Source organism: Echiichthys vipera (assembly GCF_963691815.1).
Source record: "Echiichthys vipera genome assembly, chromosome: 1".
Classification (NCBI taxonomy): Eukaryota; Metazoa; Chordata; class Actinopteri; order Perciformes; family Trachinidae; genus Echiichthys; species Echiichthys vipera.
In genome coordinates this window covers 13,194,306-13,221,476 of record NC_139826.1, presented here as the reverse complement: position 1 = coordinate 13,221,476, position 27,171 = coordinate 13,194,306, and the positions used below count along the sequence as shown (strand labels likewise).

The 27,171-nt window shown below is 43.9% G+C and overlaps 1 protein-coding gene across 1 annotated transcript; it reads left to right on the top strand.

Annotated features, from left to right (window-relative positions):
* The first annotated feature begins 286 nt into the window (after positions 1–286).
* wtip (WT1 interacting protein) lies at positions 287–26,748 on the top strand. The gene is made up of 8 exons (XM_083919676.1): positions 287–1,969; positions 10,625–10,726; positions 20,790–20,857; positions 22,273–22,335; positions 22,689–22,819; positions 23,420–23,471; positions 24,585–24,653; positions 26,387–26,748. The coding sequence occupies exons 1-8, from the start codon at positions 469–471 to the stop codon at positions 26,537–26,539; spliced, it is 2,139 nt and encodes a 712-aa protein (XP_083775802.1). The 5' UTR covers positions 287–468; the 3' UTR covers positions 26,540–26,748.
* Positions 26,749–27,171: the final 423 nt, after the last annotated feature.

The following is a 27,171-nucleotide window of genomic DNA, read 5'->3' as shown; positions in this document are numbered from 1 at the left end:
AAAACGGCGTTTTATTCAGATTTTCGCTCGCTTGGTGAGCTCAGACCTATACACAACGGGTATTTATGGCGTTTCCGATTATCCAGCCTACTTTGATTTCTGGCATATTGACCGTAAGCGAAAGTAGAGGAAAAACCAACAAGAGGAAATTCCTCCGCGCAGCGCGCCATTGACTGTAAAGACCTTTCAACTTAACAAAAACTGAAGTTGACAAACGTATCCCTGTCGGCTGAAACTGTGAGAAAGAGTTTGTTTTTTCGGCGGAGAGGGCAAAGCAGCAGAAGACGATGCGGCACACAGTGGAGGTTTGCGAGTCCGTTGGTGGTTATCTGTAAATGAGCGACGGCTGTACCGCGGCGTTTTGTTTTGATTTCCATGTGAAATGCAATTAGTGCTCCGCGGTGCTCGCTAGTTTGGCTCGCGGAGCGGAGCACACTCTGAACTTGTTTCTCGCCTCGGGAGCACAACATGGAGCACTACCAGGAAGATTTGGGACTCAGGGCCAGCAAACTGATGGAGGACCTTTCCCTGTATGATGCGTATAAAGACGGGATGTACAATGCGAGGAGAGACTTGGTGATTAACCCCGATTTAGACTTTTCGGCTCCGGCGGTAGCAGAGCATAAAAGTAAGCCGATGAATGGTACCTCTGTGCTTCACCAGCAGCATCACACAGTGGAGAATTTCACCACTGGGAATAAAGTGTACAACGCGGCTCCAGTGCGACCTGTGAATTGCAACCGGCCTGTTCCTGTGGATTTCTGTGCCCCTCAAAGAGACGCAGTTTACACCGAGGAGGGCTGCTGCACCAAATCCGAAGTGGCTCTGCCGTGCTACACGGGCGCTTCCGAGAGGCACAGGAGGTACTCTCTGGAGGTGCAGGGCCACAGGTACAGCACCGGCTCCGCCTTTGACGGCGTGCCATTCAACAAGCCGGTGGCACTGCCCGGCAACAGGTGCAACAGTGTCTGCATTACCAGCAGCCACGACGGGAGGTACAACGCCACTAGTCCCCGGTCCAGCTTAGCGTCGTCCCTGTCCTCTCAAGAGCAAAGCAAGCATGCCAGTCCGAGGTCGAGCATTAGCAGCCCGCGCACTAGTTTGGTGGTGCCGGGTCAGGACAGGTACACGAGCCCCAGGTCTAGTTTAGTTCACTGTGAGGGCAACAGTGTCCTCAGCCCCAGGTCCAGCTATGCAAGCACGGCCAGCGACACGAGTAAACACTCCAGTCCCCGGGCCAGCCTCAACAGCTGTGACTGCTGCAGCAAGCCCAGCAGCAACCGCACCAGCGGCATCAGCATGGGCTACGACCAGAGGCACGCCAGCCCCAGGTCGAGCACAGCGAGCCAGTACTCCTTCACGACCAGCCCGAGATCCAGTTACTCTGACTCACGGTACGGGCCTGTGGTCAACCATGATCTGGAGGGGGCGATTTTACACGCGGCGCCGCTGGCAAGTCCTCGTTCGAGCATCTGCAGCCAGGACGGGAGCGCAAGACCGGGGAACACCGCAAACTGCGTGGTCAGTCCCCGGTCCAGCATCTCCAGCCACAGCTCCAGAAGTTCCCGCAGCTCCAGGGGGTCTATGAGCACCTACCCGGATCTGCAGCTGCCCTCACCCAGGTCATCGATGCTGGGCAGCAGTTTACAGGAGGACACGCTGCTGCAGGAGTTTGGAGACTCCAACGGGATCCAAAATCGCATCCATCTCCAGGGGCTCTCGGCGGTGCCAGAGCCCCAGCAGCAGGCGGGCCAGACGGGAGGGACTGTGGAGATGACCGCGGGGTCTCCATCATCATTTAGTTATGGGATAGCCTCAAAAACAGCTTCCTCAAGCCAGAGGTTTAAGCTGCCTTACCAGGTGACCCCCAGCCGAGAGAGTGGACCAAGCCAGGCGGAGAGGCGGCTGGAGGCGCTCACCCTGGAGCTGGAGAAGGAGTTAGAGATGCACATGAAAAAGGAATACTTTGGTAGGTAATAATAATTGCAATTGGATTTTTTTTCTCTCCAAAACGTGCAAGTAGATGATATTGGAAACAACATCAGAACAAAGACCACTGGTATTTTTACACAGCTCACTTTGAACCAACATTAAGTATCTAGAGCACAAGACTCCCCTTATCAAACAGTTTTTTTTGGTGTAGGTTGATAGTTATTTGGTTCTGTGGCCCTGAGAGTTAAAATAAAAATCCACTTTGTTTCATATAGACTGTGGTTTTGCAGCTAGCAGGTTCATTAGGAAATCAGGTATAACATCTTCATTTGATTGAGATTCTGAGATGCTTTTCTCATGAGCTGTGGGTGCCCGGTTTGATGTAAAATAACGCATTAGCTCCAGATCAGTCAAACCAATGTGAGCCATAAAACCTCCTCAGATGCCCTCCTAAGGCTAAAGCTCTGACCCTGACTCCCTCTCTACACTACACTTTCCTTTCACACTTCAGCCCTTACAGGTGTCTCTCAGATCCCTTACAGTGTTGCTTTCAAAGAAAAACCTGCTGTGGTGTTTGGTCCTGTATAGATAGAGCCAGTTTAAAATCCTCCAAAAATGGCCCAAAATGAATGTCTTCAGCAGCAAAGCAACATTTTCCTCTACTAGTTTGTTTTATTGCACTGAATTGAAAGAATTCTCCATGGCAACAATTGAACCACCATGTAATACTACAGCGTGAAATGTTATGTTTACTTTCCTCTGCATTATAACACGGATGAGTACTGAGATTGGAATTCAAAGAAATAGTAGTTTGTTGGTGTTTTTCTGTGCAGATTGTCATCCCTTCAAGGTCTATTTGCAACCTGCTAATGTTGCATCACCGTTAAAAGGTCCCTCTGTGGCAGATAAGAGTGTCATTGCAGCGCAATACTAATTTCTATCTTGGCAGAGCCAACATTTGCACAGCGCTGCACCTCGCTGAATGGAGCCTTCTGTTCTGCCAGAGCAGACACCCTTCACTCACTCAGAGCAGAGTGGAGGACGGAGGACAGATTGTGGTCATGGATTCGGTCTTTGCCTGATTTCTAGAATTGACCATTTGTGGCGCTATTTTTGTGAATAGAGATTTTGAGACCTGATGTACAAATTGGTTTGTCTGCAGTAACACAGCCACAGAAAGCCTGCCAAGGAAGTTTCTGTCCACCTTTGAATCAGCAGCCAGACATATGGCCTCAGCCAAAGAACAGTGGTTTGTTTTATAGCCAGTGCACTTGCTCAGAGTAAGGCTGAGACAGCTGTTGATTTGTTCTAGAGGAGCAGGTGAGAGCAGGAGGATGGGAGACAGGAGGAAGACATGAGGAGGACAGCGAGGGTAAAGAGCAGGAGAGATAATGGAGAGAGAAGAGAGAAAGGAATAGGAGGGAGAGAGAAGAATGCAGTCAGACGCTCCTCGCTCAGAGCCTAATAGAGACAGCTTTGTTTCCGTAGCGACAGTGGAGAAATTGACTGCCAGTTCTCTTTTTTTAAGGGGGGGGGGCTTAGGGCATTGCCTGCCAGTGTCCCACACTGGCCTGCTCTGCCCTGCCGGCCCCCGTGCAGCCTGTGTTTGTTGTTGTGGTGCAGAAGGAGCTGTGAATCAACAGCTGGCCTGATACAAGCCTGCAATTGAAGCACCAGGGGGAGGACCACCCCACCCCACCCTTTACCTCCCCTCCCCTTCTCTCTTCCACCACCCCGCCCTGACTCCCCCGCAAAGCCCTTCATTAACCAGTCAGTGGGGAGTCGGGCAACACCAGACACTTGGCACACGATCTTGGCTGGCGGGCCAGACATAGTTGGTGGGTGTCAAGTCTGATCACCTGCCCAGAATTATAATGGCAGTAGTCATGCACATGTCTGACACACACACATGCTGACTTGTGGACAACACTGGCCCTCCCTCTGTATGTACTGTTCGTGCACAGATTTCAGCTGACATTAGTTTCTATGTGTATTCATGAGTCTCACTTTAAGTTTTAAGCCTACAGTCTCCTCTGATGTGTCAAATGCTCTCCGATTTAAAGTGAAGACCTGTTTCCTGATATGATGCCATGTTTTCAGGCTCTGGTGCTATAAATGTTATCTGCTTCCCCTCTTTTCACCGTTGGAAGTAAAATTCTGCAGCCTTTCACAATGCAGAATCAGTATGATTTCAGGGAACAAATCAAACACCAGCTCCACAATTCACCAAAATATGATTTTTTTTAGAAGGTGGCAACAGTTCCTGGTGCTGTTAACGTCATGTTGTGCTGTGACTTATCATACAGGACCATAGTTGCTTTGTCCCGGTACAAGAACCTGCCCTGTGCGCAGTAACTAAATCATTTCTACGAGACTGGCAGAGGTTTTGAAGTATTGGGTGTCATTTGACTCCACAAACTACAAATCCTCAATTCATACCTGTGTAAATTTTTACCTTTCCATTTGTTTGACACTTCTCATGTAACCTGCTTATACCTTCGGAGATGGGCTTGATGTTGTGCTGTGAGACATCAAAGTCAGACCGAACGGTCGTTAACGTTACATGAATCAGGCTGTGCAGACGTTCTTACAACTCGCAGCGCGTTCTGTGTATTGAGTGATTGTTGAATATGCCGTTTTATAAAACACTTGCTCAAATGGATTCTTATTATTAATATGTTCTAACCTCACGTCACATAATCACATGCTATGTCCCAATTACATCAGAGAATCAGAAAGCTTTTCCTTTGCTTGATCGTCCACATTACATTTTCCTGAGTTTTGTCTTTGAGAAATAACAGGGTGTGCTTGCATGCAGATACTGTACTCATCCCCGCTTCTTATTTCATCATCACATTTGTTCAGTCTGAGCGTAAGAACTCGCCCTCCTTGACTCCTGACTTCAACACTGGTAGCGCTAAGGTGCCCTATGTGCAGCAAGTGATGCCGTTTTTATTTTTAACCCCAGTGAATGCACAACATCCTGTCTTTGCCACATGGGCATGTTATGAAATGGGCACACGAGGGATTCAGCATCCTGTTTTAAATGAATAACAAGAGTGTTTCAGAGAGTTCCCTGCTGTCCTGTAAAATCCGAACCACATCCTCACTCAAAAGACAAATCACGTTTTTATGACTGTTTTTTTTCTTTATGAACAGTTCTCAGGGGTTTTCTCATGAACAAGAACGTTTTCATGTTGACAAACGAAAGACAGTCCTGCCAACACATGGTATAAAGTTTTTAAGAATATGCAGTATAGTTACAATCAGTGGGAATAAAGTAATGAAGGTTAGTTTATTCAATAAATCATACTTTTTGGGGGTTTGGTAGAATCAAAGCCAAAGAGCCAATGTCTGTAATTGCATGGCCATAGATCAATTCAGTGGGAGAGAAATAAAACTGTAACTGCTTGAAACTCTTCTTATCGTAAAGTTAGATGATTGTGCATTAGAGTAGACACATGGTGACGTGAGGTTTAGGGGGTAAAAACACACACACCTATTTGTGCTATTTGGGTACGCACCTGTCTCCCACTCCCATCAAAATGTTCCTTTGGTTGTTTACTGAAATATAAACGCATTTTTTCGTCATTGTGCTAGTCCTCTAGCTGTGAACTGTCTAATGAGTCGGTGACTGTGTTTCTTGGCATTCAGATGTATGTGTTGTCGGTTTTTCTACCTGGAAGTAACTACATTGTAGTGTTAGTGTACCAGTGGGACAGGCAGCAGGATGACAATAAGTACAGCATACAAATCAACGCACAAATAACATAGCAGTGACTAACAACCACATCAGATGCTGTAATCTGATTTGGCATTAGTCACAAGAAGACTATATTTCACTCCACCCACAAGCAGTTACCGGTAATTTTCATAATCTTTGGATTATTACTTCATCAAAAGAAGCTGGTCCATGGCATCCATTGTTGTCTTTGTAATCAAGCAGAGAAGGAAGTATATAGTAGCAGAAAAGGAACAAACACCTGTATGAACAGTATTTATAATTACATGCCAATGATATGCAACAATACTAGAATACGAGATTCATACTGCCAGATAAGTCATTGTTTATAAAAGATTAATATAATCACACTGGAAAAGAATGAGAAGCAATAGATATAGCAGAAAATTAAACAATGATTAGATACCATATTAATAGGCTGTCATTTACTAATAAGCTAATTATATATATTTGCAACATTTTAGGTAGAGTAGCGAGTCCATAAAAGAAATCAATCACTGTCATAAACTTCTTCTGTTTCATACAGTACAGAACACTAAGCATTAAGGATTAAAAGCATTAAACGACGGGTTCATTCTTTATTTATTAATTTATTCAGTAAGGTTTTTATATAATTCTGTAGCTTCCTAGTGTTCCTTATGTAACATTTACAATTTGGTAGAGGTATGTTGTAGCATCAAAATAATGTTTACCAAAGCCCTCTGAAAACCTTTTTCCACCTGACCTAGGTCTCGTATGATGACGTTGCTACATCTATCTTTATCCATGGTCATTAGTACAGCAACTGAGATGATGCCTCTGTCCCTGCTTTTTTGCTAAGGCTGAGTGGGCGTTTCCATTTGAAAACCTGGAAATTAACTTTAAAAAAGGCCTGCCTAATTAACGTTTTGTAAATGCTATCTGATCGAAATGCAGCGTGTTATGTACTGTGAGAAAATGTTGAGTGTGTGGATGGTTATATAATGAAAAGGTAATAACGCTGCCAGGAGTGTGAAATGATACGCAACAGTAATGTTATTCAGTAACATCATTACATCAACTATGGGGAGCCTGCTTCCTGCTTTAAATGGCAGATTGGGCGAATGCTTCCACCTCCGCCATCATTGGCCGTGGGCCGCTAAACCCTATGTGTTTATCAAGATGACCATTTTTTTCACTGAGTAGTTTTCGAGTATTCAATAGGAGGAGGTCAAATCATACAGGCTCTAGCGCATACAGGTGTCTGTGTTTTATTCTGCGTCATTTACCTTCATAGACCTTTATGTTGGAGAAATTGTTCCACCAATTAAGCTCATTTGACATTAACCTGCTGTGTTCTGTTATCTTGGTTGAGTGCTTGAGTAAAGTCACAAGTCCAGAAATGCCAATATTTGACTTTGATTCCGATGATTTGTGTAAACACTTCAGGTTTAAAGGGAAGACATGTAATCTTTTTTCTTGCTCTCTTATCTGTTTCTTACAATGTCACAGCCTGCACCGGAGCTGTTATGAGAGGGAATTGTTGCTTCAGATCGTCAGGGAATTCTACGAGTATGTCACTGAATCCTTCCTGAAATATATATAAATATTTCAAAGACAAGTCCGTGTAATAATTTGTCTGTGGTAGGAGGGGGTGGTGTTGTGCAGCTCCCTGTTGGGATCTTGTGTCCTGTAGGCACTGTGACCCTGGACTCACCCCACCCAGGCTTTGACCCTGCACTCCCTGAGGAATGTGACCCCAGTGGAGGTCGTCTTGTGCGTGAGAGTTTGGAGATCGTTAGTCTGCTTCTGCGTCCAAATAGTTTTAAGCCCCCCCCCCCTTATTTCTTCAGTAAAGGTCATAATGCTCTTTGTAGCTTTGTTTTGTTTGTTCAGGCTACTGTGTGGTACTTGTGTACCTGTGGCTATCTGGGCATGGTCAGTCAACATAGCACGTAACTATATTGTGTACATAATAATACCATGATCATGACAAATACCATGTTCAAATTCTCTAGTTTTTATTTAATGTGTTGTATTACTCGGGGATTTCTGTGGACAATAAATGATTCCAGGAAGGAGGTGAAAACAAAAAACTTGGTGAATAAGAGCCTACTCATACTGTCCTTCTGGCCGGGGCCATAACCGTTTTTTCAGCTAAAGCCTAGTACCTTTAAGCAGTGTGAGTGCACCCACTCCGCGCACAACTGCGGCCAGCGGGCTGTCCACGGTCCGCTTGCAAGAGGTGGGCTTTAGCGGAGCCGTTTGCACATGTACGAGCACGAGCGTGTGCGAGAACGAGCACGAGCCCTACGGCAGTAGCGTTATGTGCACCTGTTCGGACATGTAAATAGAAGGACGGACCATGCGCGGACATTTAACAACAACAACAATGGCGGTGAAAGGTTCATGTTGGTGTGATGCGGAGGTGGAGTGTTTACTGCAGATTTGGTCGATGAAAATATTCAAAAACAGTCGACAAGACGCACAAAAACTCCGAGGTCTATGGAAAGATTTGTAAACGAAGCCACACACACGCGATCAATGCGTGTGACGTGTTACGGAGTGATGGCGTATGGACAGCAAGAAGCATTGGCCGGCCCTGGCAGTGTGAGTACAAACGGGGCTGGGGCGCGGGGGGGAGAAGGAGGGGGGACAAGTACCCTAAAGTCCGGGTCGCGGTCCGGAAGGACAGTGTGAGTACGCTCTAAGTTGTTAGTCAGGTTTCTCCACAGTGTAAACAGGGATCTGGGCCATGCTAATGTATTTAGCTACAGTCTGTTTATCTTCTGTGTTTCTGGGGACTTGGCTCCATATTATGGTTGCTGATTTATATAGAGTTGGTATAGCAGACTGCCACTGTTTCTGTCGCGTTCCTGATTGACTTTTCAGACACCTCATTGGTCATCCTGTTAAATTAACGTCTCTTAAAATTAGACGGGCAGGATGGATGATTTTAGCTGCTTAGCTCCGCCGTTAACATTACTGTTTATTATTAGACGCCAGCCATGTGCTCAGAGAGACAAGCTGTAGCTTCTATCTTCTTCTTATTTTCCGTGTATCGATTTTTTTTTTCTTACACTGTTTGGATACACTTGTGTTCACCTTCTTTCTGAAACACTTGTTTTAATGCCCGTCTCTTTCAAGGGGGCTGTACTTGAAATACTGAAGAGAAAGTTGCCTCCACACTTTTGTCACCCACCAATCCCCAACCTTGTCTAATACAGATGTTTTGGGACGGCCCTTGGCGTTTGATATTAACACACAAGGTGCTTACTGACATGTACTCGCCGCCAGACCAGCTATGAAAACAAACAGAGAAACTAGAATTACAGCACATATAGGGGGAGAGTGACTTCATTTTCTGCAGGATGCCATTACTCCACTATATCCTAGCAAATATTTGTTTGCTGCTATATTAATGTTCTGAATATAGAATACAGCCTCTTTAAGTCCATCCCCGAAAAATCCCAGTCTACTCTGATTGGTCAGGGTTTCTGGGTCTTCCGCATCTGTGCTCTCAGCAGCTCCACACCGGGGAATGACTGTAATGGCACCATAGCTCTTACTACACTATACAAACTATAGTACAGTTGCGACATCACAACCATGCAGAAGTTCTGACCGCTCGTTTAAAGTCACAGTTTCTGATTATGGGCTGTGTGCAGTTCCCTGTGGATTGAGCATTTTGATACTTTCACAGTATTTATATAGCCCCTGCTTTATAATTAAAAAAGACATGAGATTTAAAATGGTGTTTTGGGGGGCTTATAGGCTATTTTCTTTAGCTAATTATAGACAACTGTACAACATTTTTTGGTGACTACTGACACTTCTCGGGAGGACGGGGATGTACTGGGGGACTTTGGACTCATGAGTCATGACCTCAGTATTTCTGAAATCCTGTTATCAACCCAAAATATTGCAGAAGAGTGGGGATAAACAGCACAATCCTCATCTGCAAAACATCCAAAACAGAGTCTAGTTGTTGAGTGAGCAGATGTTTTTTAACATAGTTCAATAAAAATGGACCCTAAGCAATGACAAAAATACCCTTAAAAGTCTATTCAGAGGTTTTAAAGATTCTTACTTTGGTATGATTGTGTAACAGCACTGACTCTTCATGCTCAATCAGTTTATTCCTGGTAATGAGGAAACACAAAGTTGTTGGTGCACATTGTTTCAAGCCCGCACTTCCTGACTATCCCCTCATATCCACTGCATTTCCTGCCAGCGTATTTTAATGTAATCTACAGTTCTCCCTTAGTACTGTGCCTTCAAACGGTGTGATGTAATACATGGAAATGACCGAAGTTTAAGTTAGACTATTCAACTGGAATATAAATCAATTTGAGAAATTTGACTTGTGAATAATGACAAACTGAAAGTTGGAAAACACATCTCTTAGAGTCTGTTTAATGTTTTTGTTTGGCACGGTGTGGTTTCAGAGCTTGACATGCTTTCACCTTTTGACATCATTTCTTTGTGATGTTTGTCTTCTAAAGCTGCAGAGGGAACTGGATGAAATACAGTAGTGATGCCATTTGTTGCAGGTTAATCATTTTCTTTTTGTTCTTTTTTGACTGTTGCATAATTATAGGAATGCACACATGCTTTGGCAGAGTGGCTTTTTATGACCAGCTTTCCAACAAAGCTCCAGCAAATCTGGCAGCATGTCCAGAAATGGTTTGATTCTAATTGCGCACAGTGGTAGCAGACATAAACTAGTTCAACATCCACCAAAACTCAAACCGCTCTTATGCATTAGATTGGCCATAAAGAATAGTTCACACAGCGCTTTGCTCAGAGGCCACAGAATAATGTGTAATTCCTACAGTGTTCAAATCTCTTGAAGACAAAGAGCTGTCATTCACGGTCACATGGAGATTTTCTTTCTACACTCACTGGATGTAGGATTATACTACTGTTGCATACAAAGTATTTTGCTCAGGATACAACAACATCGGCTAACTGACAATGTATCTCTAACAGGTATCTGTGTCAAATGTGGGAAAGGTGTGTATGGAGCCAGCCAAGCCTGCCAGGCCATGGGGAACCTGTATCACACAAACTGCTTCACCTGCTGCTCCTGTGGTAAGTAAATGTAGTTCATCATCCGGTCTGCAAATGTGGATGGTAACCTACCTCGATACCCTAAAATCTCACACAGTAACCTCACCTCACATCTCTCCCTCCATGCGACCCCCTGCAAGCTGTTTGTGTTTGAGGGAGTCACTGTGTCACTCACCTGAAGCATTGAGAAGCTGTAAAAATGCAACCTGACTCCGCCAGGGAACTCTCGTTTGGAGATCTTTTGGGAAGGGGAGAAAATACTGGTTGCTAATTGGATAAACCATCCGTCTTGTCTTATCACCAACATACGGGCCAAATCAACCAATCAGATTAACAAAGCATATGACGTGCTAACAGCGTTGAGGCAAAGCTAAGAAAGTAAACAACATGTTGCTAAAGGATATTCAATCCAAGAGAAAGATCCAAGAAGAAAAAGCGTTATCGAGCGGCTTGCCTCAAACCCGCCTCAAAACCAATGACAATTGGACGTTCACTTGACAAACTTCTCCAAATTTTCTCCGTTACGCGTTACCAGACTGATCTACGAGTAAAATACCATGGAGCTCTAGAGATCAGGGTGGTCTCAGGAAGCTAGTAGAAATGTCATTCCAGCTTTACACCTGCCAAAAAAGCACCTTAAATTAGCAGCGTTGGAGCATTTTGGATATCTACGTAATAACCAGGGAGTTGTTATAGAGGATTGATATCTTATTTGCAAATAATGCCGTCAAAAAGTGACTGCAAATTGTCCAACACTTTGTACACTTGGAGGATATGTAGTAGTTACCTGGATGTAACTTCAGATCTATGATGATATGATTTCCTGATTAATAATTGTAAAAATGGTGAACTCAAGCTTATCAATTGGTGTAAAGCCAAACCAAGTTAGCCACTTCATGATTTAGTGCTCTTCAGTTGATTAAAGACATCGTGATATGTTTAAAATCCATCAGTCTGATGCCTCAAGTGCATTTGGGCTTTAGATGCATCCCACATCCTGCTGCATCAGTTGTTCTCAGAAAACAGTGGGGAAAACGTATGCTCATGCTTCTGCTTCCGGGATCCCCTCCAGATTTCTGTATTTCTTCACTGAACCTTGCTCTAAGCTTCAGCTGCTGCTGTGTCTGCTGAAAAACCATCATTAATATCACCAGCTCGCTGTCAGAGGTAGTGTTATGGTGGAGACTGAAAACATCTGCTGCTTAAAATAAATTCTCAGGCCTGAAGTCTGCTCAGTGGAGTAACATAGCAACTCAGCTCTCTCTGCAGCCGCAATGAGCTAATAATGTCACTAAGAAATAAAATGCTGACATTATTTGGTCTCTAAGACCAAAATTAAGTGTGTTTGTGTGTGTGTGTGTGTGTGTGTGTGTGTGTGTGTGTGTGTGTGTGTGTGTGTGTGTGTGTGTGTGTGTGTGTGTGTGTGTGTGTGTGTGTGTGTGTGTGTGTGTGTGTGTGTGTGTGTGTGTGTGTGTGTGTGTGTGTGTGTGTGTGTGTGTGTGTGTGTGTGTGTGTGTGTGTGTGTGTGTGTGTTGGACGCCCCTGTCACCCGACTCCAGCCCTCCTCTCCTGTTTCCCGGGGAAACAAGAGGAAGATGTCGGGAGAGGGCTTTTTAGCCAGGTTTCTTCCATTCATATGTGTACTATACATGGATACTGATCCTCCACCCCACCCCCTCCGGCTCTGGAAGAACTGCCTATAATTTACATGTAACTAAAGCCACATACTTTCCGATTTATTGTGTGTCTGAAGAAAGAGGGGCCAGATGCTGAGTGTCCAGTTGCTAAAGTTGAGGGGTTTGCTGTGGAAAAGTGGCCTCTGACTTGGTTAAGTGCTGTTTTAATAGTGCTGATTATGTTGTTCGGAGTCATTAGCTAGCTACACTCAAACTCACTCTTATTTGTGATACAACCACATTATTTCCTTAAAATACTCTCAGAGAATGGCTAGGCTACTTGTTGAGTGGGTAATTACTTCACATTATACACATTACTATGTGGGACTTCATTGCTGTTAGACAAAACCCACAGACAGCTCCTGAGAGAATTATTGTTGCGTTTATTGGAGAAATCATGTCCAGCATGAATTAACAAGTCGTTTTATGCGCCCAGCGCAGGTCGTGTTGATAGCTTCACAGGCCATCCTGCCTCTCGAGATGGTTTATTGGTAACATAAACTTTGTGATGTATCATTTGACCTCATGTGAATGAGAATGTTTTCTTTTAAGCAGTGTTTTGAAGGCCTCTGAGAAGTTTAGTTTGAAAGTGCCTGCACTTGTCATAACACAATCCAGTGATTTATCAGGAGCTACGTTCTCATGTCCCTGTTTGTTTTTTGGTTTCTCTTTTTTTTTTCTTGAGTAGGGTCCTCCTTGAGTCTGGAGCTCCAGAGTGAGGCGGAGTTTGCTGAGACATTGCTCGCTGGTAGCCTTGGGCTTTGTTTAACCATGCATAATTGAGCCCTCCTCTTGGCTTACTCCCATGGTTGCACCCTTTTTTCATGAAATGGCTAAGAATGCAAACTACCCCCCTCCACTTCAGCCGGCCTTCCCTGGAGGACCTCAATCAGACAGTCACAAAGTGTACCAGACCTGCTTATCAGAGGGGGCAGCCCTGGCATGGCATGGGCTCACATTAAAGTGCACATGCACAGAGAAGTGCACGCCCACATGGGCAGACACACAGTTTGGACAGTTTGGTTTTTCTCTTTTAAGAATGGCATTAGACATCTTTATTTCTTTTTCTTTTGTACACATGCCACATGCTGAGGTACATTTTTGTGCATAACGTTGAAGAGCAACGCTTCCTCAACACAGCTACTCTTAATATGCCATTAAACGAGGCATTTGTGTCCCTCTGCAGCTTTAATTGTAGCAGGAGGGGTTGCACTAAATACAATTTCCCACAGAAAAACATTTGAATTAAAGTGAATATACAGATTTCTGTGTGAGTGTGAGGCAGGATGTTGTTGAAAATAAGCATGCCTTCTCCAGATGTAATAGAAAAAAATAAACATGCTGCTTCGGGCTGGATGAGCCGACTGTCTGCCGCAGGGCTGATGACTCATCTCTGTGTTACATTAATCAAATGGGCCTCTGAAAGCCCTGGAAGAAGAGGAAGAGAGCTCAGGGTCTTACATTTCTCACATCATGCCCCGCCACATCAGTTGCACCTGCCTCGTGGCGGGAAACAAAAATAGGGAATGATGAGTTCTTTGTCTATTGTCCCTAGAGTCATAAAATATGTTTACACATTAGTTATAGCCGTTATTTATCTATATTTAGATTATGATGGGAATGAGACAATACTCTGACTGTGGAAGCTGTCCTATAAATCACATTAAGTTCATCTTTAAGATCCAAATATTCTCTATAGATGTGACATGTATTCATATGACGTATACCAGTATATCAATAAAATACTGTATATAGCCTATTTACAGGTCAGTTGCTGGTTAGATTCTAACAAGTGTTCTCATCAGCATGTGGTCAGTGAACCCGCTAACAGCCTGAAGCAGTATTGTATATTTGACAGCCTCGATTTAACCTTTTTGGTTTGGTTGGACTTGTAGCCATACAGTTGAGTTCCTCCTCTTCTTCTAATGAATAAAAGGCAGACTGGATGCTGTGGGACAGGTTGCACCAAGGATCTGTGTCACAATATTATTTTCACTATTGACAAAAAGGAAAAGATTGACTCTAGAGTCAAGGAAATATCAACTCATGACATGATTTTTCCGTCTTACCAAGAAACCAAAAACAATTAGAAGTCATATTGTTGTCTGTTACCAGAGATGTGTGGGCTGAAGTCCACCACTGTGCCTCAGGTCTTTATTTTCATTTGCATGAAAAGCTGACAGAAAATAAAATTGAGCTGTTTGCACATATCCATTGCACGGTGTACCCCATAATTATAACTCAATAGTAGTTTGAAGGAAGTAGGATATATCATTCTGTAACTGTCAGTTCACTGTCCCTTTTAACATGATACGCCGGACAAATTTAATGGTGCTAGATGGTTTGAAGCACTGATCTGCTTCCAAATCCCAAAAGCACTCAGACCTAAATAACACGTAAATAACACGTCACAGACAATATCATCCATATTGTTTTTCAGTTGAGCTGCAGAGAAAAAGCTCTCTCTTACACATTCTCATCACTATTCTTCACATCTCTTGTTTTTCTGCACAACTGAAGACATCTTAGCCTCTGCAGCAAACAGCCAACCCTGACAGCTTTCATAAATTATACTATTGTTGTGACAATACATGTAGCAGATTCAATTGGATGTCACGGGCACACTCCGCTGCGGGCATCCCGGGCCGTGTACGCAGTTCATGTAGTTCGGCCTTGTGGTGTAATTTTAAAAGTCCTCTCTTCTTCCCCCTGTGAAAAAGTGTCCCATTGTCCACTATGGGTCCACTCAGAAAAGCGATGACAGTTGGTAAAATTTCTTAAAAATATTAAACAGATTTGAAAATATTTTGATGTTTGGAAAGTGAAAATCTTACCTGTAAACCATTTATCTTACCAGATCTTCTATTCTAAACATTGGCACAGAACAGGAAGTCAGAGCACACCTCTTTCCTGACGCTCTGTGGGACAAATTATGGGAAATCTTGTAATCAGAGCACGATATACGGCATTGCTGGAATGTGTGTTTTGGTTTCATTATTACTGGCTGGCTCGAAGGGTGTGGCAGCAACTACTAGGTGATATGTTGCTGATTCTAGGGGAGAACTGTGTCGTTCATTGTGGATATTATCACTGCTGCCTGTGCTGTAGCTTCCAGGGCTTTGCTTTCACCAAAAATATTCAAAATCTTGTTGAGTCCGCAGGCCTGCACAGGCTCACCAAGACATAGTATTAAAAAATCAGTTTGAAGCTTCTTCTGTGAACAAACCACCACATTTATAATGCCCTTGTAGCCTGGCCAAAGCTCTGTGTTCTCTGCCAGAGACAGAACAGGCAGAGTGGTGCATCCCGCCAACAAGAAGAGCAATACCCATTAGAGTGGTTTATTGCTGGTTATAAAACGATGCAGCTATGGAATGAAAAGTATTGAGCAGATAAAATGCATGCAATCTGTAAGTGTGGATGGCACAATTTGAGGAAAAGATGTAAAAACATGTCCTCTCAACAATGTCTTTGACACGCCTTGAGCTCTCAGTGTGAATGCAGGAAGGTCCGGGCTGTGATTGGACGCTCTGAAGCTGTTACACATTCTGATTAATCAACCTGATTGAAGAGATCAAAACTGCAGCAATATCAGGGGAAGCCAGAAAAAATCTTTTCCATCGAAAAAAGCCTTCACTGCTGTTCTCCTCAGTCTCCAGTTCTTATATAACTGATGCTATTGTAGCATCTAAGCTAACCACCTTAGGTGCCACCATCATTGTTTTGAACGAGTGGTCGCCTCTTGTGTCGTCGCCACCCCCCGCTCTCCCCCCTCAACTGCCAGTAGCTCTTTACAGAACGCTGATTGGCTGTCTCACTATTGCTCTGAACACAAAACTCATTACTTGGATCCTGACCTGATGGGTTTTCGTGTGACGTGTGAATCCGCGATTCTTGCGTGTTTTTGCGAGGATTCAGTGCAAGGTAAAAACAACCTGATTGCACAGCCAGAATCAGAGATGTGAAAACAGGAAAACTGCCTTCACAAAAGCGGAACAGTTTTGAAACGCACCAACAGCCATATGAGCAATAGGAAGTTGACAGATACTTCTACATGGAATGTGACCTGATGACCAATTTTTTAGCAGCACTTGCACATTTTGATGCTTCACGTAAGCACTTTTTTGCTTGATTAGATATCGTCTGAAGCCTGTGTGGACGTGTGCAGACTGCTTTTGACTGACATCTGTGTGATTCTGATTATTTTTGTTGCACCTGTTAGGACAGGAGAAGTTACTCTTATTCGTTCTGTCACTTTTTTTAAAAGTGAAGTACTGCTTGGTGTCATACAATTGCACTATTGTTCTGAGATTGTGGTGCAACTTTCAAGTTTATATCATCGCTCCAGTTCTGTCTTCATCCTCAAAACGTCCTTCAAACAGCAGCAATATGCCGCATATTCTTGCTTATAAATCTTGCAGTCTAATCGGTGGTGGCCTTTTTTTTATTTACGAACTTCTGACAAGGGTCCTGAGGATGATTGTGGCAGTTAGACAAGGGGTTTGCACTCTTAGGCCAAATAAAGCTTTGGTCAGGTATCAGGCTCAACACAAATGTTATACCACAGGGACATTTAGCCCAATGATACCATTGCAACAGTGACACATCAATCTTCTTTCACCAGGCCAGAGCTCATTTCCATGGAAACACCATTATTCAAAATGAGTGCGTTGGCAGAATGAGCTCTAATTCCTATACGAACAAAAATTACGAGCAACCAGCTTTAAGGGGTGCAGAGGTCAGGGTCTTAAAGCCTCAACAGTTACACAGTGAGCATAGAGTGACAGGAGAAAGTCACTCATTATTATGTCATTATTAACCATTTTGTGGTTAGGTTACGATTTCTCATTTAAGTTTCAGTAGCTGTTCTATGGGAAATAGTGTCTTCTTCCAACATGGCAATGTGTGTCCATGTAAAACTTAAGACAATACTATATATTCTCATAAAAAGAATGACATTTTCGGTGTATTTCAACCAAAATGTGTTTTATTTTGAGAGCGATGGAGGGCTCTGGTGTTCGTTAGCTTTACATTTGGAACTCACATTGTCCAGTTATGTTTGTGATACATCCAATTCCATTTAGTGTTAAAGATGCCTTAAATGTAGTAGCAACTTGTAAACGTGCTGCTGCTTCTATCAGTGCTGTGAGGAGGTTCGGGCTCTGTGCAGCGCTGTCTGGTGACAAAAGGCCAGAGGAGAGAGAGGCAGGCACAGAGCCCTCCCCCTCCTTTTCTCGGCAAGGGAAGCGGGCAGAGTGCGGGTGTTGGAGAGGTGTGGGGGGTTGAATGGGACCAGCTAGTGACCTCAGCCAGAAAGAATGTCCCCGTTTGCTCAGTCGGCCCGCTCCCCTAGCAGCGCTCCACACAGTCATCAGCTCTGGGGCCTTTGTGTTCACCTTCCAGACCCCAAACTCCAGAGCAGAGGCCACAGACGAGCACACAGCAACACCTCGCAGGCCTTGCTGCTGTACTGTTCGCTATAATCTCACTGTTCCTGCAAGTTTAACCTCTCCAAAGTCTTGGTTTTGAAGACAGTGTCTCCTGTTGAAGTTGCTTCACATGGAGTTCTTCCTCCATCCTGCTTTTCTCTTTGCTCCACGCCACCAAAATGCTAATTGCTCCTCAGTCTCAAAGTCTTAAAAGTCTCACCTATTGTGTGGACAGCATTCCTCGGCTGCTCCAGCCATTTATGTGGGTGTTAATGTATTGCCATCTCCCATCATTGTGACACTGTGTTTGTGTGTGAAATACAGCGATTGCATAAATTTCAGTGTAAAAAAAGAGTGTGTGTGTGTGGGGGGGGCTTGTCTTTCCCATGCTGGGACACCCATAAAATCAATGGTGGCTCAGGACGACAATTAAATCTGACTAATCCAGCAGATTTATGAGATCCGTGTGCTTCGTCTGCCAGGCTTGGGTGAAGTCATCGCGCTGCCAGAGAGACACCGCTGCTGTTAAATGAATTTGAATGGGCAAGCTGTGAGGGGTGCATGGCAGGGGGCTGCAGAAGCCAGCCTGTAGCAGAATTTCCTTTTAGACTGGATTCAGACTTGGATTCTGATGAATGAAGACTCACCCAGAGGAATTCAGCCTTCACACTCGGAGCTGGAAGCTCAGTATGCTGAACCTGGGCCCGCTGCGGTGTGGGCATGTTTCTGTGCATGTGTTTGGGTGTAAGACTGCAACTATTGATGGTTTTCATGATATTTTAGACCACCGAAGTCACGTCTAAAAGTTGCTTCATCATTCTAACGAGCAGCCGAGAAAATCTCAGTGTTTATATGAAAATAATGTGGAACAATAGGTGGAACCAATAATGGAAGCATTTGGTCTTGTGTCTCTGTGAATGACCAGTAGTTTTAATAGATAATCAAATTGATGCATTTCAGTAGGCTAGTGGCTCTGGTGTCAAAGTTAGGGACATCCTCCCTCCTGCCTGCTATTGTTGGTCTGTTTGTGAACGGTGCACAATGGCAAGGAAGGGAAGAGGAGAGATTTTGGGGGGAGGTTTGGAAAGCAGCCTGCTGTATTGATTGTGTATGGGTTGTGAATGGAATCCTGTTGTGATCAGTGGTCGAGGTAATTAAACAGAGGCACGGGCAGGGCATTGAATACACCTGACCAGCCATCTGCTCTTCACTGACCTGCTGCTGTGGTTATAATGTCGATAAATTGAGGAAGAATCATACAGTATGAATTTTGACTCAGTGTGTAAGACATTGAAAAGAATTTGTAATAAAATGTAATTTGGCGTGATGTGTCTGACATAATCTCTTGTAGAGCTCGACAGTATATCTATTATATCGATATTGTGATATGAGACTGTGATGTCGTCTTAGATTTTAGATATTGGAATATTTCTTTTAAAGGCTGCATTACAGTAAAGTGATGTCATTTTCTGAATTTACCAGACCATTCTATTAAAATGCCTTCACCCACTTCGTCATTACTGGCGATTATTTATCAAAAATCAGTGTAATCATTGTGTAAATATTAAGTGAAAACACCAATAGTCAACCCTACAATATCGCCGCAATATCAATATTGAGGTATGTGGTCAAAAATATCATGATATCTGATTTTCTCTATAGCGCCATTGGTTGAGTTTGCCTTTTACTATACTGCTTTAAAGCCCCTGAACCCCCACACAGGTGTTTTCAGTTAACTAGTGTGTATACTCTGATTGATTGACATCTTCCCGAGTCTCCTGTCTGTTTTGTTTCACCTGTTAAGGCGGGACAAAGTACACCTGTATCGTTCTTATTTATGACCTCAAATTCCAATCAAATTCTCATCAAAGCCCCGCCCAACTTCAACCCAAGCAGAAGTCTAATCAGCTAGAGTAACTGAAAACACCTGTGTGGGTGTTCAGAGGCTTTACCATTCCCCACTCTCCTGGGAAGGGTTTCCACAACATTTTGGAACCTGGATTATAGATCACACCAGAAAGTGGTACAGTGAAATGAATCTGCACGCCTCTGCAAAGTATTTGTGTCTAGAAGCTCGGTGACACAGTGAGCGCAGGCCTTCTTGCAGGGCTACTCAGGGATCTGCTGTAACTGTTTAGCTAACGGCTAACTCGCTAGTTAGTCAGTCACAATAGCGCCCGGACCGCCTCTCCATTTTCTCTGTACTGTCCTGTTTACACCCTGTGGCTTTTTGCTCAACATTGTACATCAATTTGTTGAATAAAAGGTTGTTGAAGAGGGAAACTAAAGCTTGTTAGCTTATCCGAGTTGCTATCGGAGAAATAGTTAAAAAAAAAAAAAAACAGGCCATTGAGAACAAGCACTCTGATGAATATGACTGAGATGTATTTGTACCTTTTGATTTCTGTCTCATAACAATGAGTCAATTTTGCCATTACTCTTGTGGAACAGTTTAATTTCGACAGAAGAGGTTGCAACATATCTAACTGAGCTTTGAAAGCTTCCTCTTTTTTGGACTTTCCAAGTCCCAGCTCTTCATCCCATTGCTTACTATTTGTCAACGGGGGGGGGGGGAGTTCACCAAAGATGAACATGAAACATCTTTACTGATTGTGATTTTGAATGCTGGACCAGGATTTAGTGAGGTTGGGTGATAAGGCCTGGCTCAGAACAGCCCAAAGGACCTGGTTTTTTACATTATGGTATTGTCATGTTCAAATAGTAAAGTGTTGCCCTCGAACTATTGCCGCTAATATGGAAGCACGCAATAATATATTATTATATGCTGCAGCGTTAGGATTTACATTTATTGGAACTAAGGAACCTTGCCCAAACTATGACAAACTGGCCCAAATCAACCAAAACTCAATTAAGGAGCTGTCCACATACGTTAGGCCATATAGCGTATCTGCAGCAGCACATTGCCTAAACTTTTCCATACTTGAATGTGTAGATTTCATTGGTTGTCTTCCCTTTCAGGACGGAGGCTGCGAGGGAAAGCGTTCTACAACGTCAACGGGAAGGTCTACTGTGAGGAGGATTTCTTGGTAAGTCTCCTGTGTGTTCGTGCTCATTGATTTTGTTCTGTGATGAGTAGATCAGCCAGTAGCACCGTATCATCGCCTCATGGTGGGGTGACAGAGGGCCAGGCGGAGCGGAGAGCCAGGGATTAGGATCTCAAGCTACATTCGGCTGCCTTCCAGAGGAAACGGACATGGCAGCTATAATTAGGAGTTTAGCACCACCCCTCCAATTCACACTAATTTCCCCAAAGGCGCTCAATCAGCCCATGTGCAGCTCCTCAGCACTTACAGCTAAAGAGCGGGAGGATGACAGCTGGGGCTCTCAGGCTCCTGGTCCATCTGCTTCAGGTTAACAGGGCAGACACAGGGCCTGCTCACACGATGCCTTAATGTTCTGTAGGAAATATTGTGATAATAAGTATAACGTAGATAAACTCGACAAAGATGCTGTCTGAGAAAATGACATTTCTGATCGTGTACTGTATGCTGTTATTACCACCATGACATTAAAATCAAATGTGACAGATGTATTTCCAAACATGGAGGAAGGAGCTCACAAAAGATTGCTGTAACAAAAATGTTGAAAACAGCTTTATGATCGAAAACAATATCACGCATGCCCTCGCTATCAGCACTTCCTGTTTGTAGCGAGCTTCCCCTTAACCTGTTGATCTGTTGGGGAAAAACTCAAATTCCTGTTTCTGCACTTTACGATCACTGCCTCTCAGCGATTAACTGATGCTGGAGGTCAGATGACGGGATGAGACTAATCTTCTTCCGCCTGCCTGATACAGCTAAGACTTGACTAGTCTGGCTTGTCACCCCGGGGGTGTCTCTAGGGTGGGGAGTAGGGGGGTGACAGATGGTAGCTCTAGAGTGGAGATGTCAGGGCAGGGGGCAGCCTGCCCATCACAACCTCCCACCTCCACCTGGTAGCCATGTCTCCTCTAACAGCTCGCCCCCGAGTCATCAGGTCATGACCCTGAGGGGGTTTTAAACTGCAGATGGTCGCCTTCATTATCTTCCTGCGCTCTGGGTTTAAGGGAAGGGAGCTACTGAAGTTTTGTTACCTGTAACGCACAAAAGACACTTCACGCCCAGCCCTTCCAGTGGAGATGCTCTCCGGCCAACAAACACATGGAAAATGTAAATTGAATTATTTGTATGAAAATTGTCTCGGACTTTGCGTAAAAACAGCCGTAAAATAAAATGACATTAGGTTGGACGCCACTGGTCGCGGCTGCCTCATGAAACATGCCAGCTGAGAGACAAAGGGCACATTTAAAGAGCGCAGCAGCACCCTCTATAGATGAGTTCTGGACTTGAAACAAGTTCATGCATCAGGTGGGAAGCTGCACATGTTCGACTGGTTGCATGGCCAGCAGAAAATTCTCCAAAATTCACTAATTGGATAATAAGTCCTGTTTCTTGTCTTTCAGTACTCTGGTTTCCAGCAGACGGCTGAGAAGTGCTTCGTGTGCGGTCACCTCATCATGGAAATGGTAAGATCTTTATCCAAAAAAACATGTAAAGTGAATGTTTAGGAAAAGTTTGAAAGTTTAGGGTAGGTAACGCAAAGTTCACAAGATATTGTGCAGACATTGGATCTCAAATTGGTATATTAAACATTTTAATTTTCAATTACTCACATTCTTGGGCCTTGTTTACTTCAGCTCCCTGCTTGGTAACAACACTGTCACATGTGATAGCACTGAGTTTGTTTTTAATCTGGACTTTAAGACTGCTCTTTGATAGCAGCCAGTTGTATGGCTCTCTTCCAAGTCTTACCTTTATCCTGTGTGGGTTTGTTTCTGCTTGTTTGTGTGTGTGTGTGTGTGTGTTTGTGGTTGTCTAGATCCTCCAGGCGCTAGGCAAGTCCTACCATCCTGGCTGTTTCCGCTGCGTGGTGTGTAAAGAGGGTCTAGATGGAGTGCCTTTCACCGTGGACGTCGAGAACAACATCTACTGTGTTAAAGACTACCACACGTAAGGAGAACAGCTCTCTGCTCTGCACACACAGAATGTGATTACTGGGATTTGCAAACACACTGGAAATAGCAGCACGAAATGTATGGTTCACAATATTCAGGGTTCATACAGGTGTTTGAAATGCTTGAAAATTTTAAATTTTAATGTTGTGTTTTTAGGGTTTGAAAAGTGCTTGAATTTTGGGTAACGAAATAATCCGTATTTCTTTCACAACAAATAGCTATAGAATAAGATAGATATGAATTAAATTTCTTATCCTTTTGTTATTACAATTACACAATCTTAGTTGTTTATAGCGTAATACTATCTCTTTTGGCATGAAGAGTGAATAAATAATTTTCAACATGTATGTATTTGTAGAAATATCTAATTTACCACAGCTGTAGGCTGCTGGAAAAGCTTGAAAATTGACCTTAAAAGTGGTTGAAAAGTGCTTGAACTTAGAAAAGGTGTACGAACCCTGCTATATATATATTCTGCTGTTACTTTCTTTTTAATTAGTATTACCCTAGTATTTAGTGTGGAATGAGAGGTCAATGGATTTTTGCTCCAAATATAATTTCAAATCTGTCATTTTTGTCGTCTCTTCCATGACAGGGTTTTTGCTCCCAAGTGTGCCTCCTGCAACCAGCCCATCCTCCCAGCCCAGGTAAGGAGCTTTTCTAAATTAGGACGGGGCAAAAGTTTCTATCCTCTAACCTTGAGAAAGATACTCGTCATGATATAGCATGTTTTTTGTTAATTCAATAAGTATATAGTCCATATGAAATAACCACATGGTAAAGCCTTTTTTTTTATCCTCCTACGTGAATTAAATACTTGACAGATGAAATCGACTTTTTCATTTTATTGAGAACTTTAATGCAAAATGAACAAAATACGTAAGGAACAGAACGTAAAGCGTTGTCCAAAAGACTCAAATATTATGCTGTTTGGCCGCTGGTGATTTGACATAGTGATAGAAAATCAAAGTAAATTCAACAGACATTTTTATATTGTTTATTTTTATATCTTATTTCCCAGCGACTTTATCCCAATTACTCACCATATTTGGCTTTATGTAATGCGGTAGATGTTAATCTGTGTATTAATGTAAAGTTTAATGATAAAACCAAAACTGAAACTTTTCCAATGATATTCCTTTAGGTATTTCAGATAACATTTTCTGAAAAGTTTGGGTGCATGTGCGTATTATTGCCAGTTTAGACAACAAAATCTCTATGATGTTGTTACAATATTGATTCCATTGAAAGACGATGAATTATCACATTGCGTTATGGCTAAGTTAAATGCATGTCAGTTCTAAAATATCTTACATATCTGTTTCATTTATTTGAACTGAACACTTTTACAGACGAGACTGTAAAGATTCAGAGATAAACATCAGATGAGAGCTTCTTTTGAATATATAGCACTTTCATGTTAGAGTAATGTGCATCAGGTTAGATCCTCTTGGTTTCCATTCACGTGTCATGTAGCAAACAGAAAAATAATATCTCTCTTATTAGTCACTTTGATCAAAATAAACAAAATGTCATCATCATAAAATTAAAACAAACCCAAACCTCCCCCCCTGTCTTGGCCATAAAAGCATGTTCTGTACTGAGACAGAGGAGTGGGTTGTGTGTGTGTGACAGCTGCAGAGATTAAACTTGCGCCTGCTGGTTATTGGACCATCACTTTAATGACACACTAGACTGTAATGTATGTATCTATGTATGTAATGTAATGTGAAGATCTGACTGTGTGTTTGTCCCACCAGGGCTCTGAGGAAACCATCCGGGTCGTTTCTATGGACAAGGACTACCATGTGGAGTGTTACCACTGTGAGGTGAGACGCTCCTCCTGTCTGCACACACACACAAACACACACACACGCACACACATGAGTAATGGCTGTCTACCATGCATGTGATTTGACTGGAGGGAATTCTGCATCACTGTGAGTGATTCAACATTTTCAGGCTGCTGTGAAACAGAAAATATTTAGACACAGTTCACCCTGTCAAACCACACACACACCTGTGCATGCGCAGACGCATCCACGTGCACATCCACTCAGGCCAGCAGACACAATGATCCGGGGTAAGGACCGCAAATTGTGGGACGAGTCTAGACTCTGTATTGTGCCAGTGAGCGTGAATCAGTGCCGCAGTCCTCTTGTTGAATGAATGAGACGCGCACACACACACACACACAGAAAACACAGACAGATACCATCCCAAGGTTACAGCTCAACATTGTGACTCATTGACAAAGCACATTCCAGTGTTGAGCACTGAAGTCAGCTGGGGACTTGTTGCTCAAAGTAGACTTGTGCAATCCCCCAGTCACTCTGCCACTCAGCTCTGTCAGATGGTTCGCAACAGAAAGGTTTCACGAAAACAAATGAACATTTCACGCCACCCTGCAGAGATTCTGAATTTCAGTCTGAATAGTGGTTACTGAATGGACAGACAGACTGATTTCTCTGAACGACTGACATTCCACTTCCTAGAAATGGATCAGATCAGTGCAGTGGGTAATGATTCAGCTGAGCTGTGGACAGAAGAAGGGTAAAGTCCAACGCTGAATCATCCTGGAGATTGTAAATCCATTTCACATTGAAAAAAAAGATTCTGTAACACATGAAGTTATTTTATTTCTCATTTTTAGCACCTTTCAACAAGACAATACTGAGCAGAAGGGGCCGTGAGATTCACTATAACCCAGGTGTTATAGTGCAAACTCTTTTATAATACATGGGTTATCAGCTGCTGCTTATCAAGGTCTGAGTCACGATAGCACATGACATGTAGCGAAGGGCCGCAGGTTGGATTGAAATATATATATGTACTGTATATATGTGTATAAGCACCATCATACGGTTTGGGTAGCCTTTCAGTCATTGTATTTCGGTCTTTCAATCTTAAATGACACCCTAAACTAAGATAAGATAGGATTTCAGAATGATATATATTTCTACAATGAAGCCCCCGCACTCTCTGAGGATCAATCGGCACACACTCACTTGAATCAGAGCTTTGCATTCAGGCTCGGCACCCTTTTACCTTTGGCTCCAGTGAAACAGCTGCATTACTAAAGTCACTATGTTAATGCATCAGTCCGTCCTGCACCCGGTTAAACCTTCACTCTCTGCCGTGACCCAACAACTCACCCTCACTGAGGCTTCTGGTGAGCTCAGACCTGGAAGGTGGAAATGATGAAGTGGAGGTGAATAGGTGGAAGGGGGCTGCAATGATTCGCACTGAAACGGCAGCTGCAACAGAGAGGAGAGGAGATTTAAATGTTGACAGCAAAGATGTGACTGGCAAGGAGAGATCGTGGCTAAATCTGGTTGTTTTAACTCAAAGAGTAAACGCCCCATAATCAGCTGTATAGAAACAAGGGTTAGATAATAAGATCGATCGTGACTTCCATGTCTGACAGCGCTATCAATCTCTCTTATCAATCTAACTATAAGCATACTCCCCAAAATGTAAAACTAATCCCTTAAATTAACAAAGCACACACACATCTGGGTTTAGTTATTGATTGTCTTCGTGGTGTGTCCGTGTCTCTCAGGACTGCGGTCTCCAGCTGAACGACGAAGAGGGCCACCGCTGTTACCCACTGGAAGGCCACCTGCTCTGCCACGGCTGCCACATCCACCGGCTCCAGTCGCAGGTCCCTACCCACCTGCCCCCCAGCTACCCCCTCCACGTCACCGAGCTGTGAGGGGGAAGAGGGTGGGCAGCAAGCCCTGCCCTCCCAGGTGATCCGAGACACCAGCAGCGGGGGGGAAAAAAACAGGCCTGCACCCCCTCCAGCAGTTCAAGGGAAGCCTCTGTGTGGCCACCTGAGCTACTGGCCCTGTCCTCTGGACGGACAGGCCGTGGACTAACACACTCAGCTCCCACCACAAGCTCTGCTGTCACATGACAGGGCTGGGAAAAAGGGTCCCCCTCCTCCTCCATCTGTGGTCCTTTCCTCCCCCTTCCCCTTGGGCGCCTAACCCTGAAAGCCAACACGGCGGCTCACCCAGAGGCCCCCCAGTGACGTCACAGTCTGACCCCTGCACATTCATCAAAGAGAGGGTTTTTTGGATTGGACGAGAGGACGCAAACTTGTCTCTCCCCTTGCTTCCCTCTCTTCTTTTCCATGTTTTTCATTCCTGCGCTCTGACTAAAGCGATTTACCGCAGTGAATTCAGCGGTGCTGTCACGTCTGAGAACGCCGCTGCTGTCGGCGTCAGGGAGGCCAGTGAACGAGCCACAACATTCCAGTACAGGCTGGAGGGGACAGACCCCAGGGTGGGCATGCTGCGCCTTCAGAGCAGGCTCTCTCACTGAACACTGAAATGGAGTCCT

What these genes read in the sequence shown, in the direction of transcription:
- wtip (XM_083919676.1), top strand. Translation starts at nt 469, where the DNA reads ATGGAGCACTACCAGGAAGATTTGGGACTCAGGGCCAGCAAACTGATG. An exon ending in CATGAAAAAGGAATACTTTG is followed by an intron (nt 1,970 to 10,624) that starts GTAGGTAATAAT and finishes TATCTCTAACAG; the next exon opens with GTATCTGTGTCAAATGTGGG. An exon ending in GTCACCTCATCATGGAAATG is followed by an intron (nt 22,336 to 22,688) that starts GTAAGATCTTTA and finishes GTGGTTGTCTAG; the next exon opens with ATCCTCCAGGCGCTAGGCAA.